At 35.9% G+C, this 22,039-nt stretch overlaps 1 protein-coding gene across 2 annotated transcripts in view; it reads left to right on the top strand.

Moving 5' to 3' along the window:
- The first annotated feature begins 1,485 nt into the window (after positions 1-1,485).
- ALKBH8 (alkB homolog 8, tRNA methyltransferase) overlaps positions 1,486-22,039 on the top strand; it is a 55,003-nt gene continuing 34,449 nt past the window's right edge. Inside the window, exons 1-7 of one of the 2 annotated variants that reach the window (XM_012773713.2) lie at positions 1,486-1,540; positions 8,202-8,337; positions 11,683-11,920; positions 13,933-14,064; positions 14,706-14,801; positions 16,174-16,278; positions 17,903-17,973. In XM_012773713.2, the coding sequence (XP_012629167.2) occupies positions 1,527-1,540; positions 8,202-8,337; positions 11,683-11,920; positions 13,933-14,064; positions 14,706-14,801; positions 16,174-16,278; positions 17,903-17,973 (792 nt within the window). In that variant the 5' untranslated portion in view covers positions 1,486-1,526. Of the gene's footprint in view, positions 1,618-8,201; positions 8,338-11,682; positions 11,921-13,932; positions 14,065-14,705; positions 14,802-16,173; positions 16,279-17,902; positions 17,974-22,039 lie in introns of both variants that reach the window. The other variant, XM_012773714.2, reaches the window with a different exon arrangement.

Raw genomic sequence — 22,039 nt, 5'->3', positions numbered from 1 at the left:
AAAGAGAACTAAAAGAGTGATTTTGCAGAGGCTTAGAAAATCAAAAGCTTTAAAAGCTTAAGTATCTTGAAGCAGGCCAGATACTGAGATGACATAATTGAATTTGGCCAATAGGAGATAGGGGGCTATTTTCTACTGTTGTCCAATTTGGAAGCCACTAGCCACATGTGGCTATTTAAGTTAATTAAAACTAAATAAAATTTTTATAATTCAAAATTCAGTTCCTTAGTTGTACTAGCCACATCTGAAATGCTCAAAAGCCACGTCACTAGTGTGTATCATATTGGACAATTCAGATTATAAAACATTTTCATCATTGCAGAAAATTCTGTTGCAATATATTTTTGAAAGCATCTAGTAGTGCAGAAGCAAGATTGCAATGGGAGAGACGTTTCCTTTTACATCCAAGTATAAATACTTCGCCATGTCTGGTTGATTTGACCTCTCCACCTTGCACTCACCTCCTCACTTTTGCTCTTCAGTTTTGGTCTCCTCCTTTCTTTCCTAGACTCACTGAAATGGCTGCCTATCTACCTTCCAATTTCTATTCTTTCCTCCTTCTAACTTATTCTCCACATAAATCATTCCTCCACTCAACAACACTCTCTTTTCAATGCTACTTTTCCCGGCCAGCTAGCCAGCCTTAACTTTTACTGATAGCCCACTGTGGTACAGTGTGAATTGGGGCATTGTATCAACATTCATCATAGGAAGATGATTCCCTCGCTCCCCAGGTTTGCTTCCCTGCACTCACATAGCTCATCACCTAATGCAGGTATAATGATTATAATATACTTGCATCACAAATAACATTAAAGCAGGTACAATTGCTAATCATCGCCCTCTCCTGTGTCTTTTACTTTTGATATAAAATATTTTTCCTTTTCCTTTGCTGGGTCCCAGTTAAATAGTTACTTTTCATCTCACCGCTGCAACAGCCATCTTCTAGTCTCCCCTCCCACCTTCCCCAAGCAGCTCTGGTTATATCACTTAAATTCTCTAATCTTCCCAGCTTCCCACCCCCACTCCTAGGCCTACAGAATAGAATGGCATTAGGTTTTCTAATAATCTGGCGACCTTTCTGTCTTGCTTCCTTCAACATTTTTCCACATATCTTCCTATTACTCACCATTCCCCTGGCACGTTCGTGCATAGTCAACCTCCTTCCCTCTCGACCATGCGGTCATCTTTCAGACCCTAAGATACTCTCCCATACCAAAGATTCAGGAGGAAATACGCACAAAGAGCCCAAGGTGACGGGGGCCACTACTGACGGACCGAAGGACACAGGCTTGTTTGACCTTGCCCATTTGGGGAGCGACCTATAAAAATAAAGCTGCCGTATTCATCGTCACTATTTCCCCAAATAAGACAACTGAATTTCCACCATAATAGACAGCACCTCACAAACAAAGGCAACCGGCTGAGAAAGGGACCATACGGGCATCTGGGAGACGAAGGGGATTGTGGGAGCTCTGTTTGTCGCCCCGCTGATTCATGGGAAATGTAGTGCAGTTTTCTCCAACATGGCCGCGCCCAGGTGAGGTGGTGTGCAAGTACCGGACGCTGCTTTCTGGGGCTAGAGTGGAGAGGCTAGCAAAGGAGAGCACCCGCGTGGTGAGAACCTGGCCTGAGCCAAGGCAGAAGTGCTGCAGATACTTCCTTCCTCTTGTCAGGCTCTTCCGATCTACTCTACCCGCCTCGCTGATAGAGAATGAAAACCTAGGGAAGGGAGGGATGATCTGGGCGGGAGCCGCTGTGTTACCGTCTGTGGGCAGTAGGGCGTTGTGTGGTTCTGTTAGTGTTTACGGTGCACGTGTTTGTGTTTGGTTCGGGTGCTCACGTCGTGTCTGTGTGAATCTTCTGTTTTGTGTGTGTGTGTGGGGGGGGGGGTTGGAGACAGGTGGTTACAACGTGGGGCGCGTTAATTTGGCACTCTGGGGCTTTTCTGACCAGCGTCAATCTAGTAAAAAGCAAAGGCAATGCTTGCTGACGGCTTGGTCGCTTGCGCAGTTGATTGTTCTAGTGCTCTTCTCATTTGAGCAGTCCCTACGACCCTTGGGCCTCTGGTGGTGTCGGCCTGTGGTTTTTATTTTTTTAATCTTTTTTGAGGCAGTGGCTCACTCTGTTGCCTGGGCTAGAGTGCCATGGCGTCAGCCCAGCTCACAGCAACCTGAAACTCCTGGGCTCAAGCAGTTCTACTTCCTCAGCCTCCCGAGTAGCTGGGATTACAGTATGTGCCACCATGGCCAGCTAATTTTTTTCTATATATTTTTAGTTGGCCAATTAATTTCTTTCTATTTTTTTAGTAGGCATAGGGTCTCGATCTTGCTCAGGCTGGTTTCGAACTCCTGACCTTGAGCAGTCCTCCCGCTTTGCCTCCCAGAGTGCTAGGATTACAGGCATGAGCTAACACTAATTTCATCGAACAATTATTCTGAACTGTATGCTGGGCATAAGATCTCTGCCGTCAGGTAGATGATAGTCTTCTGGGTGAGCCCAAGACATACAGGTAATTATAATACAATGTGAGAACTCCAGAGACAGGGATAGGTACTACCGTGTTTCCCTGAAAATAAGACAGGGTCTTATATTTATTTTTCCTCAAGAAGACACCCTAGGGCTTATTTTCAGGGGATGTGTTATTTTTTTTAAGTATGGTACAACAATCTACATTTATTCAAATATAGTTAAGTCGTCTTCTTCTGGAACATCATCATAACTCTCCAAACCCTGAATTCCATCCTGAATTTCTTGTGATTCTATTTCCTTTAGAACCACTGGCCCCAATCTCTCATGTCAAGCAATAGAGCTCTCATTAAATGAGCAGCTCTTATCCATGTAACCTGCTCGGAGTGCATTGGTAACAACACTGTCAGTGATTTTATCCCATGAATTCTTCACTCAAATCATGACCTCTTGCAGGCTAGGCTTCACAAAGTTTCCACGCTGTTTTCTTGTCATCCTATTTTCAATGTAGTCGTTAATTTCCATGTGCAAATGGTCTTTGAATGGCTTGTTTATTGCAATATCAAGAGTCTGCAGATAGTCAGTCATTCCTGCAGGAATCATTATTTGATCTGCTTGATCAAATATAATATAAATAATTTGAATCATTATTTCCTCTGCAAGGAAGTTCTTCATGTCTTTAGCACAGTGAGTGCTGGCTGAATCCTAGACTAGCAGACCTCTTTGGCCACCTCGCAAAACAAGTGGCAGCATTAAATCAAGCCACTTCCTTATAACTGCTTGTGTGCACCAGGCTTTTTCGATCTCAAAAACATAAATGTTGGAAACACCTTCAATCTTATCTTTCTTGCCCTTAGTGATGATAAGAGGTGTGACTTTCATCCAGAAGAATTGCCAAAATACAGGTAACTCTCGAACTTTCCTGACCAGTGGAGGGAATGTAGATTGAGGAGGAACCCCTCTGCTCAATTGTTGTTAGGGCTCTTTGACCCATAAACACTGCACTTTCATCCATAGCAATCATGTTGCAAAGTTGGTATTTAGAAAAGTCGATGCCATCAACAAAGGACTTGAATGCAAGTGCTTAGAGACAGTTCATATCGCTGAAGGAAGGGATCCAGCCAGTGTTGTGATGCTTTGAAATCTTCTGTGGATATTTCTAACTGTGGTGCTAGTGCAAGGGCCCTGCGCACAACCAAAACCTTTGCTCTCCTGTCCGTAATCCATTCACCCATCATGCCTTCCAACTCGGGAAATAAAGATTGCCGACCTGAACCACACTTGAGCTTAGCATTTCCTCTGTCCACATCTAGACTGAGGTTATCATATTCTGCCTGCCATTTTCGGACCATTCGGATATCCAACTTCTCTTTGCAGAAAGCTGTAAGATTGTTGCCCTTGGAGTCCTCCACAATTTCTTTCTCATACTTAACAGAAGAGCTCTTTCTTTTTGCACTCATCTTGTCTGGGGGTACAGATACTCAGGAAAAGCAGAGATAGGCCAGCAAAGCTGATGCGTAAGGGCTGGCTTATTTATCAGAGCACCAGTGAGCACTGGGTCCAATCTGCACAGTGGAGCAGAAATGATCTCTCTGGGCTCAGAAAGAGACTGCTTGCTGAAGCTTTTCCCCTATCCCCTGGTGTTTGGGGGGGGTGAGAGAGGCCCCCAGTGCTGAGTAAAATGGCAGCCACAGCTTTCCTTCTTCCCCCTGGGGACACACAATACCTAAAGCGGAGCATCCTGCTCCTCACTTCACTGAGCAGACTTTCCCCTCAAAGCCTCAGCTTGCAGCACTCAAGGGCCGGGACCTGACAGGGGGAGCCGACCTTGTTGGTGGGGCTGCCCGCACCTTTCTGGTCACCTCTGGGATAGTAGCTGTCACGATGGGGCAGATGAGAAGGTCTGCTCATCTTCTTTACTGCCAGGAAATGCATGGGTTGTGCAGATATGCTGCGTAGCCACGCCCATCACTAGGTCTTATTTTCGGGGTAGGGCTTATATTGTGCAAATGCTTAGAAATCCTGCTAGGGCTTATTTCATGGGTAGGTCTTATTTTCGGGGAAACATGGTAGGTGTTAATGAGAACATGGAAAAAGGCTGCCAAACTCAGAATTCTGGAGGAGGAAAGGTTTAGGAGCTAAGATGGCAAGTTCAATTTAGGTTTATTCAACAATGTATAGTAAGTGTACTTCAAAGAGTCAAAATGGGGTGACCTGACAAGTGATGGGGTGAATCTTTTCTAATCATTTTAAACCTTTATTATTTTTTTAAAAAATAGATAATGCAAGTTGAATAGCTACTAAACTCAAAAGTCATGAAAGAAGAAAACTCCCTTTCATTCCTGTACTCATCTATTCATTTCCCCTCCCTGGAGGCCACCCATAGATATCACCAATTCCTTGTGTGTGCTAAAGGTTTGTATGGAAGCTTTGTATACCTGTGCTATGCTTTCCAATTAGGCCTCATTTAATAGGAATTTAGGTTCTTTCTAATCTTTGCTATTAATTAAGTATAATTTACATACAAGCACAGGAATATTTGTTTATCTTGCTTGATTTGTAATAGGTTCTCTATTGCTCAAGGAGGGCATGAACACTCATACTACCATTATCACTTAGGGCACTATCAAATAGGATGTATTGGGGTTAAATTTACTAATAAGCAAGTAACAGAGCATGTGTAATCTCATCCCACAGAGAGTATGCTTAGGCTAGAGGTGGCTGGACTGGACTCAGTATGACTAGTATCTTAGTAAATAGTGACCTCACTCCCATAATATGCCATGGAGCATCCAAGCATTTGTGCAATAGTGGATACTCCCTAGCCAGGGAAGTGACCTTATTGGAAAGAGGTACCTCCAAACCTCAGCAGCTGGTATCAGCCTATTCCTTATTAAGGTAACTCAGATCTACTGGGCCAGCACATTGCCAAGCTACTGGAATGGAGGAAAAATGAGCCTCAAAAGCCATGTGGATCTGTCTTTCTTTACATGCAATAATATCGCATGACTGAGGAAGTGAGAACAGAAAGGGGAGGACAAAAATGTAGTTATGAGGCTCCATCTGCTGGTACTGGACTCTTAGTGGCATCTTTTAAAAAGATGTATTTGGTATCTTTTCTTTCTCATTTCTTCCATTTTGAAATCTTTGCTTATGTGAAATATTAAGAAAAAAATTGTGTAGTGTACCCATTCCTTGTTCTCCATGACATACTGCAAGGTTGGTGTTCCAAAGATGGAAATCTTGGAATGCAATGGCTATAAAATAGCTTCTTTGAAGGCCCTCAACCATTCTTTGTCTCGTTAAGCCATTCTGATCTTATTTTGAAAATAGTAATATAGTAATAAATCAGTTTAATTCTCCTAAACAAGCTATGAAATGGGCACTATTATTTTTATCTCTATCCCTATTTAGCCATGAAAAACTAAAACACAGAGATATGTGTGCAAGGAGCATACAGCTAATAAGTGGTAGAGCTGAGATTTGAACCTGGAACCTAGACTCCTAAACACTGTGTTATACTGTCTCATAGCACTGAATGAGGCTCTGGGGTAGCTAAGAAAAGTATGTTTTAATCCCTGTCCTCAAAGAGCTCATAGTTCAGTGGAAGGGAACAGATAGTAGAACAAACAATTATAATTAGCACAATATTTGAGATATATATTCAGTTGTCTCATTCTTGTCTAATGATGACTCCTAAAGCTTTCTAACCTCAGTCCTTTCGTTGGAGCCACTTCATATTGTCACCTGCCAGCGTGACATTGCAATTGTATATTTCACCAGTACCTTGAACATATTAATATTAAATCCTAAATCTGACTCATTGCCTCCCTTCCTGAGCAGCTCTTCCTGACTGACCTTCCTCCTGACTTTCCAGTTTTGGAATGACATCACTAGTCTCTCAGTCACTCAGCCTTAACCTTTTGTGAGTGATTTTTGATTCCTCTTTCATGCTTGAGTAGACACCAACACCTATTGATTCTACCTGAACTTTGCTTTTACCCCTCCTCTTTCCCCTCTCCCTCTGTTCCCTTTCTTTCTACTTTTCAGCCTAGATCAGGAATTTCTACTTGCTAAGCTGTGTTATTGCAGGTCTTCCTAACTCATCTCCTTAGTATGCTGTCCAGCCAGCCTGCCTCACTGGCCTTACCTCTTATCATATGTACCTCCTGTGTTAGGAAGCTGGGCTATCTGCTGGCATTTCAATAGACTTGGTATTTTTCTTCTATGCTTAAAGATTAGTAATTAGAGCTTTGACCGTTTATGAGCTGTTTCGAAATATGATTCTGTTTAACCCCCTAAATTTGTTTCTTCTGTTACCTTTGAAGACTTTCAAGTATGTAGAGAGTGGAAGGTCAGCATACTCTCTCTGCTCTAAAAAAATTATGTCTATACCTCACTATCTTTGCCAGACATGTCCATTTCTGTTTTAGTTTCTGTTCTTTACTGCCCTACGAATACCTTCCTTTCCATATGACTCTATAGTGTTCTTATCCATTACAACTCAGCACTAGTCAGCCTGTATGTGAAAGTCTTCCCAACCTTTCCAGTTAACATTCATCTTATTTTTTGTCTCTAATTCATGTCATACCTAAGGGCTGTATACTAGCACTTAGTTATATTAATATAAAGATGTGTCCTTTTCTTTCATTGTTTAGTATTTGTTTTCCTCAACTAACTTATAAACTTATTGAAAGCATAAACTATATATTCTTTTATAGTTGTATACTACAGGTGCTGAGACCATAATAGGCACTTATTTATCCCTTCAACAAATATTTATTGAGCACCTACCGTATGCTGGCATTCTTACTCTCTTGGGGTTTATATCATCATGGGGAAGTTAAACTAACAGATGAACCATAACAAATTATGTTAACTTATGTGAACAAAATAAAATAGACTACTATGATAAAGCAGGATATAGGATGCTAATTTAGATAGTGTGATTATAGAAGCCTCTTTGGGAAAATACTTAGTAACTACTTGCTGATTGACATATTTCAATAAAGCGAAAGCACAATTTTATGAGGTGTTTATTTATGTTATTTAAAAAATTATAGCTATAAATATATGCTGTGTATAGTTTTGAAATAATAGAACAAACACACCTACCATTTATCTTAAGAAATACCTTTGATATTCCTATGTGTTACTTTTATATCAATTTCCTTTTTCTACAGAAATAACCTCTCTCCTGAATTTTCTGTTTATCATTTCCTTGCTTTCCATTTAGCTTTGCTATATATATGTATTTCTAAATAATATATGGCTTTTTGATTTTGACCTTTATATAAATGGAATAATACTGTATATTCTTCCATGCATTTTTCTGTAGTTTCTCCCCTCGCCCCCTGCTCCTCTTCCTCCCTCATTCCCTCCCCCTTGCCTTGCCTACATTATGACTGTGAATTTTTGTCTATGGTACATTTTACCTAGGACTTCATAAGTAAAAGGATTCATCACCTATGAGTAAAATAGCATGCTTAAATGGAGCTACAATGTTGGAACATTTTTTGGAACCGTCAGAGATGTTATTAGATGTTCTTAGATTTTCCGTTATTTTATGTGTGTCTGTTTTTCTCTTGATTAGTGAAAGGTAAATGAAGCGTTTAAAAAAATTGTCAAATAGAAATATTTATAAACTATAGAATGTAGATTATATGAATAGCATCATTATAATTTTTCCTTCAGGACTCTTAAGATTGACATTTTTTACTGTTTTTTTGCAGTATTGCTATGGACAGCAGCCATCAACATAATTATAAACTCAATAAAACTGAGAAGAAGTTCTTAAGGAAACAGATTAAAGCCAAGCATACTTTGCTGAGACATGAAGGCATTGAGACAGTATCCTATGCCACTCAGGTGACCTAAAACTATTATTATCATTTAAATGTAAATGTATTGACATGTTAATGTATTATATTAATATTTGTTAATAATTGCTCAAGGCTGTAATTGTTTAGTCATGTGTTACATCCATATTAAATACACGTATGATAGGACCTGCTGACTTTTTATTTTGGGCCATAGCTTTGTAGTTTGAAATTCTATTGATTTTGTTGTTGAGTGAGAAGTTGTGGGTATATGGCAATAATAATAATAACACTATACAAATCTTTTTAGTTAGCAGAGCATACTTATATTCATTATTATATTTAATTCCCTAAATATCCTTATTGGGAAAACTAAAGTTCTGAGAGGTTATTGATATAAAATAGCAAGTGACTAATAGGAACTTAAAGCTATTAATAGATCTTCTGCATTCTTATACAATTTTCTCTCTTCTGCTCTTTCTTCTGTTCCCAACCTCACCTATTTTATAAAGTATTTTGATTATGTGTTACAAAACATTTTTCTTTTATTAGGCCTTATTGACAAAGCCTTTTCATTATCTGATCATCAATAATTAAATGAGATGATAAATATGAGGGACTATGAAATTTCCTGGGCTATGAATTAAAAGAACTCAGTTTAACTCTTAGTTTCTCCACTTATTTGGATATAAGGAATAACCTTTGACCTTGGCTTTCCTCATTTATAAGCAGAACGTAGTATTGCATACATTGTTACCCCATTGACTTGTTGGATTCTAGAGAATCTAATGGTACTTATTAGACATTAAAATACTACACGAATGTAAGGAGTTCTTATGATACTATTTTTGGTTCAGAAAGCTATAGAATAAGAGTAAGAAGGAATCTTAGATATCATTTCACTGAGGATCAAACATAACATTGTGAGGGTGGAGCAGGGATTAAAATTTAGGCCTGTTGACTCTCAGACTGATACTCTTCCCTTGTGCTCACCACGCAGTCTTCTGTGTTGGATTAATTTAGGAATGAGCAGTCTGTTGAGGGACATTTGAATTTAAGAGGTAAAAGGCCCATACTTGGAGTTAAATATTTTTGACTTCAGAGAATTTAAGCCAAATTCTTATAGCAAGGATGGACTAGATAATAGATTAGAATAGAGTAGATTAGAATTAGTATGTTTGCATAGATTTTACTGTTTCAGCCAATAGCCACTGAGGCTGAGAAGCATTCAGAAAATTAAACTGATATACTCTATTCTTGTCTCTTCCCAAGCATGACTTGCTTTCTTTTCCTTACAGGGGCCATAAAGAGAAGTAGTAAGAAAAACAAAACAAAACAAAATAATAAAAAAAAAAAAACAGGCTGAGTTTCTTTGCTGTCTCTGAACCTTGTTTCTGGTTGGGTCTGTCTTTAGGGTCTCCAGAAGCTTTAACCTCACCTCATGGCTTCCAAAGAGGCATTTTATTTAAGCTCTGATTATTTTTTTCCTTACCAAATTTTGAAAGAAAAAGAATAAAATTGTAGAAGGACCTCTAATTATATTTTATTTACCTGGGGGAGAACACATATTCTTTTAATGATGTGTTATAAATATAGTTTCCATTGTTCAAATTTAAAGGTTTATAAGATTTTTCTAGGGCAGTGATCCTCAAATTGTCAGCACTGAAGATGACTTCAATAAATATCTAAGTTCTCTGCTTCATACTTCTTAGTATTTAGAAAATTGCTTGAATAATTATAAATAAAATGATTATTATATTTAATTATATAACTCACATGTAATGGGAAATAAGTTCCTCCCTTCCCTTACCCCCTATTGCACTTGTTTTTTGTGGTTTGCCTTTAGAGTTGCCCACAAATCACTTGGACAGCCTCTATGAGGACCTCTCTTCCAGTCATGCCTCATCATCTTTCATTCATAGATGGAGTAGTGTATCCTTGAGATTTATGTAACCTTTGTAATTCCTTTGATTTAGGAAATGCAAATGTTTAGGGATGGATATAACCAAATCATTTTGGTATTTTAATTAATAAACTTCATTAAAGATGTTCAGGGCAAGCAATCTGAGACTAAAATTTTTTATGACATATTATACAGTATTGTATTAGTGGGTTTGTTTATTATATGTATGTGTGTACTTGCATACATATAAGGTATTGGCTGTTCCATGACAAAATAGAGTTTTACTTATTATCCACTTTATAATTATTGTATTATATCCTTTTCAAACAAGGTTCTAGGTATTCTCATTTTGTATAATAAAACTAATTCACTATGTACTAACCTTGACCTTAATATGAATCAGGGATGGGCAAACTACTTTCCTCAGGCCAAATCAGGCTTGTGAGCTAAGAATGGTTTTACATCTTTAAAAGGTTGTTAAAAAATAAAACTGAGACTATGTGACAGAAAATTACATGGCCCTGCGAAGCATAGAATATCTACTATCTAGCTCTTTTCAGGAAAACTTTGCCAACACCCGGTATAAGTGATAATTGATGAGAATAGACCATCTACGGCTTATTTTTGTTATACTACAGTGTTTTTAGAAGTCATAGATCATGAATTAAGATCTTAACACCACATAGAATGGTTTTTAAGTACAGAGAATGTATGGGTGCTAGGCCATAAATATCAGAATAAAAATAAGAGACTTCTCCTTCATCCCACCCAAATTTCCTTAAAGTTTAGTGCAGGACTAAACTTTAATTATAAACTGACCAAATTATTAGACTGAATTTACCTGGAGGAAAATCTTCCTAATTTATGTTCAGTAGAACTTATAATTGATTTTTCTTTGAGTCAGTACCTTTACTTTTTGTTTTTAGTAAACATTGTATAATGGTTATATTAAAAGTGTAGATTCTGGAAACTGACAAATATGTTTGAAACCCACCTCTAATCACTGCCTTAACTTAACTTGTCTGATCTTCAGTTCTTCGTCTATAAAGTGGGGTTAATATTACCCAAATAAATTCACTCTGTTGTGAAGATTATGTTACTGGCAAAAGCATATAGAACAGTCTCTGACAAAAAGCAAATGTTATGTAACTGCTTGTTTATTCTCTTTTCCTTTCATTATGTTAAATTTTAATGTGTGAGTAATAGTGTCCTCTTTTAATTTGCATTTTATGGTGATTAAGAAATGAATGTTTTGCTGAGATAGGTTATTTAAAAATCAATATTATTTGCAACATAGGAGCACTTTTTATTCCCCAAATATTTAGTAAATTGGTTTATATACTTTGTATAAATTTAGCAAACCAAATAACTTCAATGAAACCTTTTTTCCCTTAATTATGCCTTTGTAGAAATCTTATTTAAAAATAATTTTATTTTTAAAGAGATTGATATCAATTGCTTATGTTACTTCCTTTTTTTTTGTCTTTTAAGAACCTGGTTGTTGCCAATGGTGGTTTGGGAAATGGTGTGAGTAGGAGACAACTGCTCCCAGTTTTAGAGAAATGTGGACTGGTGGAAGCTCTCTTAATGCCACCCAACAAGCCCTACTCATTTGCAAGATACAATACTATAGAAGAATCCAAGAGAGCCTATGTTACTCTCAATGGAAAAGAAATAGTGGATGATTTAGGACAAAAGATCATTCTGTATTTGAATTTTGTGGAAAAAGGTATTAACATACAGTTGTATTTTAAAAAGTGGTTCTTGCTTTTGTATGAGTTTTCTTTTCATAGACATAAGTTGGGGGGTTTATTTATTGTGAAAGAAAATGAGGACAGCAGGTTAGTGGCCCATTTTGCTTTAACAAACATTCTTCAAGTACCCATTAAATAGTTTGTGTGGGGGACTAGTAGTTGAAGGTACAGAGGTGAATAAGACATATCCTGCCTCTAAGGGAAGCCAGTCCCACCTATCAACAATATATTTATTATGCATGTTGCTTATTTTGGAACTCTCCTACCTACGTGTGCTTTTCAAAGTTTAATATTGAGGATTCAGATTACCAGTTTACTTCCTAGTGTTTACCCAGAAGCTTTGAATGAATCACTTAAGAATTCATTGTGATCAAAGTGGTTATATGCCAACCTTCATATTTTTGGAGGAATACCTTTAGCCACCAGCTTCCTAAAACTTTATGGTAGTGCTGTCCAGTAGAACTCTTTGTGATGATGGAAGTGTTCATGTCTGTGCTATCCAATGTGATAGCCGCTGGATAGTGTGATTGAGGAACTGAATAATTAAATTAGGCAATAAAGGAGCTCAGTTTAGATATCCTGGGGTTGGGTAGGTGAGTGTAATCTGATCGGGTTTATCTTTTTGTAAAACAAGACTTAAAAACTTTCAGACTCTTTTAAAGATGTTTTTTAGAAATTATACTTCTCAGTGTCCATATGTATTTAATTTTAAATCTGATTTAAACTTTACATAGTTTAGAAAGTAGATCATCCTTGTATCGTATGTGTTTCTGATCAGTTTTTGAAAACTGAGTGGCTAAGGAGTAAGTTTTAATCAGGAAATACTATCATGGGGTTTTCCCCCATTCAGTACTGAGAACACTCAGTAAGAATTGCACAAAGTGAGTTTTGGAGTGTTCTTTATTTGAAATTCTTCCTTAGATCCAGGTGTACTTCTAAGACTGTAGCAATCATGTATCTAATTGGAAATCATTTTTAATTGAGAACAACTGAGTTAGAAATAATTTTGATACTTGTTTTTTATATCTGCTACCTGATAGCCACTGAGTAACAAATATGACAGGTATTTTTAATGTTTTTTAAAAAACATATTTAGGAAACTAAATCCAAATTACTTGTACTATCGATTACTTATCTTTAAGGATTTCCTTCTAAAGTTTTCCTTTTATAAATTAAATAAATAATACAATGTCTGACACATAGTAGGTACTTGTATATATTTATCAAATGATTTATTATGTATGTTTCTGAAATATTAATAGAACCTAGTAGAGAATCATTATTTTTATGACTTTTTATATTAAATAATTCAAAGATTTAATTTGCCTGGCAGAAAAGTACCTGGCAGAAAAGCTTCATAAATTATGGCTGTGATGCAATGAGCTCCCTAACAGTAAATGTGAATACACTATTCCCTTTATCTAATAATAAACTCTTTTTATTTTTCCTTCTGGAGCTATACTTTTCTAAAACTTTGAAGGATACAGGAACTTAAATTATTTTAACATACATTAAATAATTCTTCATAAATGATATTTTTTATTCTTTATAAAGTTATATGTTATTTTATATTTTTTCTTACTTGACCATATCTAGTATCAAGCTACTAAGAGCAAAAATGAGCATTTAAATTCTTTTATTCATTATTTATAGACAATCTGACTTTTTTTTAATGGAGGTGTATACTGTGGATATTATGAGAAACCTTGTCTCTTAGTGAGATTTAAAAAGTGATTTAATCATGTTCAAACAGCATATTTAAATAAATATTGTTCTATTTGCTATTGGTAATTGCAGTGGGTAAAATGTACCATCATTTTGATCTTGGTCTTTGTTTCTGCACTTTTAATATAGTATGTGCCTTTCAGTGTTCTTATTTCTGAAAATGAGGATTGGGAGTTTTATGAATTGATAAATAGGTCCTTAGTAGAGCTATTTGTATATAGGAATTTTTAGTTTTGTATGTGACTATTTTGTTTTCCCATAGCACAGTGGAAAGAGATGGGGCCTCAAGCCTTACCACCAGGCCTCACGGTAATAGAAGAAATAATTTCTTCTGAGGATGAGAAAATGCTTTTGGAAAGTGTTGATTGGACAGAAGATACAGATAATCAAAATTGTAAGTAAAGCTTTTAAAATCTGGTATTTAAAAGTTTCTGCAAAATGTCATGTTACTGCTCTTCCTTTCTTCCTCTCTTTTTGGTTTATTAGTATTTCCTTAAAATTACTGAAAGTACCCTGAATCTAATGTTAGATAAGTCATACTAACAATTATTAGGAACATTAATAAAAATAACATTTATATAGCTATCTATTATATAGCTCCAAACTGATTTTTATTACCTAACATTTATTATCTAACTTATATTATTTTTTTTCATTCCTCTCCACCCTAAGGCAAATTTTCCATGTGGAATCAGCAGTTCAAGTACCAATGTAGTAAGAGCTTCTTGGAGATATTTGTAAAGTAGAGTTGCTCTTAACTCTTTCTAGACCATTAGTAGTCTTGTGAGTGGCAGTGCACATTTTTAGCTTTCAGATTGATTGGGTGAAATTCTTTAAAAGAGTTTGTTACAATTTTAAACTTGAAAGAACAGCAAAGATGAGGCAGAATGGTTAATTTTATTAAAGAGAGTAATTTAACAGTTAATAGAAATTACCATTACTAAACTAATCCTAACTCAAAATGTTGACTTTGAAATATATGAAGGAATACAATTCTTTTGCTCCCCAATAGTTTATTTTCTTCTCTTTACACAGTTCAAAAATCCTTAAAACACAGAAGAGTAAAGCATTTTGGTTATGAATTTCACTATGGGAGCAACAATGTAGATAAAGATAAGCCATTACCTGGGGGTAAGTAATTATTAATAAATTTTGGTTCAGAAAAAAAGATTTAATACATTAGAAGTGAAATATAGTTCGTAGGACATGTTTCATTTGTCATTTGTAGATATATTTTCAAAACAATTGATTTAAAATGTTTTAATTAGATAAATAGTATAGTTTTGTTGTTAAAAAAAATCAAACATATGGATATAGCTAAAGTTCCTCTTCATTACTGTCCTTGTGTGCACACTTCTCAGAAGTATGTACTATTAACAGTTTAGTATATGTATATCCTTCCAGTTCTTTAAAAAATGAATTTACATTCAAATATATATACCTATACAAGTGCATAGTTGTTAACATATATAGTATTGCATGGCATTATGGCATACATTGTATATTCATATATTACATGTATCATACCAACTTGTTCTTTTCCTTTCACTGTATGTCTTGGAGATCTTGTATAGATTTTCAGTTTACCAAATGACACATAATAACATACTCAATTAGTTCCCTATTAATAGACATTTAGGTTATTTCTAGTTTGTAGCTTTTATAAGTAGTGCTACAGTGAATACCTTTATGCACCTCTTTATGCACTATGCATGAGTTTCTCAAGGGAGACTCTTAAGAAGTAGACTTGTGTCAAAAGTCATGCTCATTAGAAATGTTAATAGATACTGACAAATTGTTTCCCCAAACAGCTATACCATCATCTTCCCCTTTTACCCACCCTTACCAACATGTGGTATTGTAAAAACATTTGGTATTTTAAATTAGTAATTTCCTGATTAGTAGTAAGGTGGGTCATTTGTATTCCTTTCCTGTGAATTCCTTTTCAGCTCCTTTGCCAGTTTTTTTCTAATTGATTAAGAATTTACTATATATTCTAGAGTGGTAATCCTTTGGTATCATTCTTCATTGGAGCTCAATTTAGCTATTTTTTAAATGGCTTTAGTTTTTCCTTCTGTCATGAAATAACATTTATGACTCCAATAAAAGTAAGTTAGTTCTACTTTGAAAGGTGTTTGTGTTTTTTTTAAGAGAAATTATTTAAAATAATTAAATTTGAAATAACAAAAAGAAAGTGGTCATTAACTTCCAATATGTAGTATATTTTTATAATTTTATTGCTGTTTTATGGAATACCAAAATTGTTAGGACAGGTGTTCTTTTGGACTTTTTATTTGAAAAAAATTAATGAAATAACTTTTAAGATTCTTAATTTCAATTTTTACTTTTTAATTTTGTTTCCCTTGTGGGTTCATTGTTATATTAATGGATTTGACTGCTAAATTAAAAGCTGAGTGATTTTTGTTATAGTGACTTTTTTTGTTCTTGGGTGAAACATACAATGTAATTATTTTAGTTTTTTCATTATGATTACTGACTTTAGGTCTTCCTGACATTTGTAATAGCATTTTGGAGAAATGGTTGAAGGAAGGTTACATTAAACATAAACCTGATCAATTGACCATAAATCAGTATGAACCTGGACATGGTGAGTATTTCTTCTTTCAAAATTTCAATCATATGTTTCAAAACTAAGTAGCTTACATAACTCTCTAAGATCAAAGATGTTATTTTTTAGCTCAAACTATTATATTACTTTGCTTATGTTTGTTAACTGTGGTGACCTCAATCCTTTGCAAATCTATACTTCAATCCCTTAAGGACCTTGCATCTCAAATGTAAATAGACTGACAAAAACCAGTTTGTGTTTTTTTGTTGTTGTTGTTGTTTCCCCTCTCACAATTTCACTTAGAAAGGGAGAAAATGGCTTGAAAAACACAGGAGACATGTATAATGGAAGAAACTAAATAATTTACAGATACAGAGAAGAAGGATAATTGGTTGGGTGATCTTTTTCTTTCTCCTCTATTTGAGAATGTGGAAGACAATTTTAAGGTGGCATGTTGGTGAAAAATCTTTAGGCTATTGATTTCTTGTTAGCAGCATCTTCATCTGATACTTGTAGTAATCAAATGATTTTTAAGAGTCTTATTTATTTTGGCTTAAACAACAGAAATGTAGTTTTTCATAGGTTGGAAGCTGAGAGGTCCAAGATCAAAGTGCATGGATTGGGTTTCTGTTGAGGGCTCTCTTCCTGGCCTGCTGTGGGCCACCTTCTCTCACTGTGCTCACGTGGCCTTTTCTCTGTGTGTGAATGCACAGATATACAGAACTTCCATTTCTTGTAAGGCCAGTCTTATCAGATTAGGGCCCCACACTTATGGTCTTTTTAATTTAAGGGTTTTATTAGTGGCAGGAATTGTAGAGTTTTATTTTCTTTACTACATTTGTCACAGTGAAAACTGAAGGCAGAACATAGCTTTAGACCTGTAGCCAAGTGGAGTTGTTAGAGAGTTAGAGAGTTACTTCCCCTCCGAGTTAAGAGAGACATACTGACCTTGTCACGGGCACAGCAGAGAAGGCAGAGGCTGCTCCCATAACATAGGACGTAATCCTTCAAACCAGCTATCTCTGAAAAAGAGAGGAAAGGGCTAAGCCAAGTGAATTTGACTTTAGACTAACACATCAGCTAAGGCATTCCTTGTTTATCTTATTTACCCATCTATGTTTCCATTGATCCCTAAGCTTCTTGAGGATGGGGACTATCTTACTTGCTTTGTGTACCCTCACCAAGTAGCAATGTTTCTTTTACTTAAGAGGTGCTTAATTAATATAAATTGGTAGATCTTTGGAGGAAGTCTTAATTATTGATATGTTTATTTAGTCTTTACATGTGGCTGTTGCTTTTTTTCTGCAAGTACTTGGGAATCCAGTGTTCCCAGGAAAAAAAAAATGACTTTCATGTGTGTCTTTCACCTCTTCTTCTTAGGCTAGAATGGGATAAGTGTCCTAGTTAAGCAGTGACTTCCAAGCCTTGATTTTAGAATCAAGTCCCAATGGCACTTTAACTTGAAGTTAAGACATTTTTAGTGTAGATTTAGTTTAATATATTTTTGTTGCTTTCACCGTGTTTCTTTCTAACTGAAATTATAGTACCTTCCCAATTGCCAAACAATGTTTTCACCATACTAGTGTGAGGCTATATTTAGAGTCATCTTAAGTCTACTAAAAGGAAAAATGAAGTGACATTGTTATCCTATTTTCCATCATAGGAATTCCTGCTCATATTGACACACATTCTGCTTTTGAGGATGAGATCATTTCTCTCAGTTTGGGGTCAGAGGTAAATGTTCAAACATTTTTATTAGATATCAGCATATGTCTTACCTTTCATAATGCCCTTTTCATAGGGTTTACCCACATTCTTTTTTTTTTTTGAGACAGGGTCTCACTTTGTTGCCCAGGCTAGAGTGAGTGCCATGGCGTCAGCCTAGCTCAAGGCAACCTCAAACTCCTGGGCTCAAGCAATCCTCCTGCTTCAGCCTCCCCAGTAACTGAGACTACAGGCATGTGCCACCATGCCTGGCTAATTTTTTCTATATATATTAGTTGGCCAATTAATTTCTTTTTATTTATAGTAGAGACAGGGTCTTACTCTTGCTCAGGCTGGTTTCCAACTCCTGACCTGGAGCAATTCACCCCCTGCGCCTCCCAGAGTGCTAGGATTACAGGCATGAGCCACCAGTGGGCCGGTTTACCCACATTCTTATTTAAAATGAATTAAGATTTAAAAATATAAAGGAAGAGCACCATTAACACTTTGATTTCTTACAAATGTGAAATTATCACAGCCTCTTCTTTTAAATGTCCAAAGTTTTATCTATCAACTTATTAGATGCCAGGAAAACACTTGTAATTTAATTTTTTATTTTATACATATGATTTTTAGCAAAGTTAAAATCTAGACTTTCTTGGTGCACCCTGGCCAATTTTTGACTTGCTGATACAGCATTGCCATCTAGTGGCAAAAGGCAGTAGCTGCAGGCTGTAGAAAAGTGAAACAAAACTAAAATGTGTCCAGAATTTTGATAAACTTTAAAAGTATATTTCCTGATTCAGTCTTTTCAAAAACTCTAAGCAATAGAGGATAATATCATAATTTTTACAGATGAAAAATAAGAGACTAATACTGAGTCATTCATTTGTTTTTGTAGCTGCACTTTGCTTGAACTCCTAAAGAAGATATTAAAAATGCGGTGTAAGGTGGTTCAGGCAAACTACTGACAGAATTTTAGGTAGACATCAGAACTTTAAATCTAGAAGAAACCTTAAAATATGAGGCCATCTACTGTAACTCTAGGTTGCATTGCATTCTGATCTTGTCCTTGGAGGAAAACCTGAGTGGTTCCTTGATGAAATCACTGAGCACTCTTGCTCAGACTGCTTTTGAGCTTCTGACTTTGAGCGATCCACCCACCTCGGCCTCCCAGAGTGCTAGGATTACAGGCCTGAGCCACCGCGCCCGGCCTTTCTTAATTATTAAATGCTCCAAATCAAGGTGTTCCCATGAAGTATTCTTAACTTTAATATAAATCTTATTTAAATGCCTTATTTTTGTGACTACTTGAGCATATTCTTAAAACTCTTATATCTAGAAGATAGTGTACATTTCATAGTAAGCCAGACGAGTCTTGCTTTTTTCAAATATATTTTATTTGTTTTGCCTTTAAAACTAAGTTGTGATTTTCTTTAATACTTTTGTACCTCCAGAGATATTACAGATATATATATATGTGTGTGTGTTTTATGATATGCATAAAAGTGAGCATGCTTTCAGCAGCAAATAATAGCCGAAAACTCAAATAAAAATGATTACACAACAAAGACAAGTTAATATCTCATATAACAAGATGTTTCAAGGAAAGCTAGTTCCAAAAGTTTTAACTTGTTGACTTAGCTCAGTGATTTCATCAAGGAACCACTCAGGTTCTTTCCATCTCAAATACCAAATGCTTATATTCCTAAGGACTAGCTTAGGGAAATATACAACAAGGGGTAAGAGTTCCTCAGGACATATAAGAATGATATACACCCTGTGAAGTCAAGTAGACTTTTGCTTTTAAATACTCCTTCACTAATAGGTTTGTCCTGTAAATTGCAGCCTCCCTTTGCTGGTCAGATATTTTGAAAGATGCCCTTGCCATACACCTCTTGTGACAATGAACTAGTAATGTTGTTGCACAGATAATCAGTTCATTAAGTACTTATAATCAGTTCATTAAGTACCATAAGACTTGGTCATCTGAGCATAGAAATGACCATGTAACATGCATGTATTTAAAACCAGAATGAAACTTTTATTGTAAGAAAGAAAGACAATTTTTGGTTAAGACTCACCTAGAAAAGTGAAACTAAAATTTATGAAGGTGGGTTCTTAAAAAGTTTTTATTTTGCAATATTTAGATTATATTACAACTGTGCACTAATTTTTAGGACAAAGAATGAGTCACATGAATTTTGTTTGGGTATTGTTTTTCTGATAAATATGATAGCATGATAAAAATTTATTTATTTGACTGTTACAGCTTGATTATAAAGAGGCCCTTTTTCCACCAAAAATATTAATGAAGTCTTTGTTTTTCCAAGAGTCTGTCTTAAACCTCTGATATTCACATTATTTCATTTAGAAGCACCAATTGTACATTGTTGTTGTGTTATTTTCTCTTCTTCCTTGTAAAAGTCCTAACGCTGCCAGATTTTTAAATGTTAGATGTCTTTACATGTGATCTAAATGGTTTCCTGACATTCTTTTTATCAACTTCAGAAAGTCTTCTATCTTTTGCAAGAATTTTAATTTTAATTTGTTTTGTATTTACATTGCATTGGCTAATATTTATAACACCACGTTTATTAGAAGACTGACAAAGGGGTTACCATATGGGCAGAGATAGCTGCTGGCATTGAAGAGAGAGAGATATTTGGGCAAGTACTAATTTTATAAGAAGTTGGTTCTTCAGTAAATATTTCTTATTATGATGACTTTTGCAATTTAGTGGGCTAAGATAATTGGCTACTTGGATGAAAAGCCTCTCTATGGAATGCCTACTAGGGGCACATCTTTCATTATATTGCTTGTTCTCCTTCCAGGCCCATGCTTTCAATAGCAAACAGCTATTGAGTCCAGCCTAACTTCCTGTCATAGGGTATTGCATAAAAATTCTTCATGACATGTCTTGAAATACTCAGCTGAATGGTTTTGTAGCTTTTCTAGGTTTTTCCAGTCTGGTCTGTGTGTCATTTGCCCCAGAGATATTGTGATCCTGCAGCAATTCTCATCATTTCTATCAGAAATGACTCACAGGGCATTTCTCTTTTAAGAGTTTATTGCTTTAATGGACAAATATTTCCCTTCCCTCCCTCCCTTCCTTCCTTTTGATAGAGTCTTGCTATGTCACCCACGCTGAAGTACAGGGGCACAATCATAGCTCACTGCAGCCTTGAGCTTGGGCTCAAGTGATCCTCCTGCCTCAAGCTCCTGAGTCACTGGGACTCCAGGCATGCACCACCATGCCTGGCTAATTTTTCATAATTTTTTGTAGAGACAGGGTCTCACTATGTTGCCCAGGCTGGTCTGGAACTCCTGGTCTCAAGCAATCTTTCTGCCTTGGCTTCCCAAAGTGCTGGAATTACAGGCACGAGCCACTGCATCTAGCCTCGTTACTTTCTGATCTTCAACCATAAACTGGGAAAAATACCTAGACATTTTCTTTATACTACTTAAAACAAATACAAACGACTCCAGACATGTTAACTTCATCTCCAGTCTCAAATTCAGCCCTCAATATTTGCATTTATAAGCAGTATTGACAGCCTCTGACACCAGTCTCTTCTTTTAGTTTTTAATCTTGATTCCAAGCCTCACACTTTATTTTTATCTGAGATTCCTTGGAATATTTAGTTCCCAAAGTTCTGACATATGGATAGTCTCTGCTATATAGCTCCTTTCTTGTTTCTCTCATCCTTTATAGCTTATTTGTGAAATTTTTCATCTATCTTTGTAGTGCCCTTAGCATTAAAATAGTGATCTGCCTAGTGAGTATATATTTCTCTTCCTTATGTGTGTGCGTGGTTTGTATCTGTGGCCATGGTTACTTCCATATGGCTGTATATATTGATGTAGACGTGGGAAGAGAGCATAATTCTCATGTGGACTATTTAGTTACATCATAGTATACTTACCATGGCTTTGGGCCAATCTTCATTCTTCTTATCCTACATGTCTCTAACATTGAAAACTTCTGGAGTAGACATGTAGATCTGGTTTGTGGGGTAGAAATAAATAAATACTTTACCTTGTTTGGTCATGTCAGTTTGTGTGTATTAAATTTTATTTTCACTTTTAAGAATTT

Source organism: Microcebus murinus, chromosome 4 (assembly GCF_040939455.1).
Source record: "Microcebus murinus isolate Inina chromosome 4, M.murinus_Inina_mat1.0, whole genome shotgun sequence".
NCBI classification, from domain to species: Eukaryota; Metazoa; Chordata; class Mammalia; order Primates; family Cheirogaleidae; genus Microcebus; species Microcebus murinus.
Note: the sequence above shows the minus strand (reverse complement) of the source record. Positions and strands in the feature narration are given on the sequence as shown.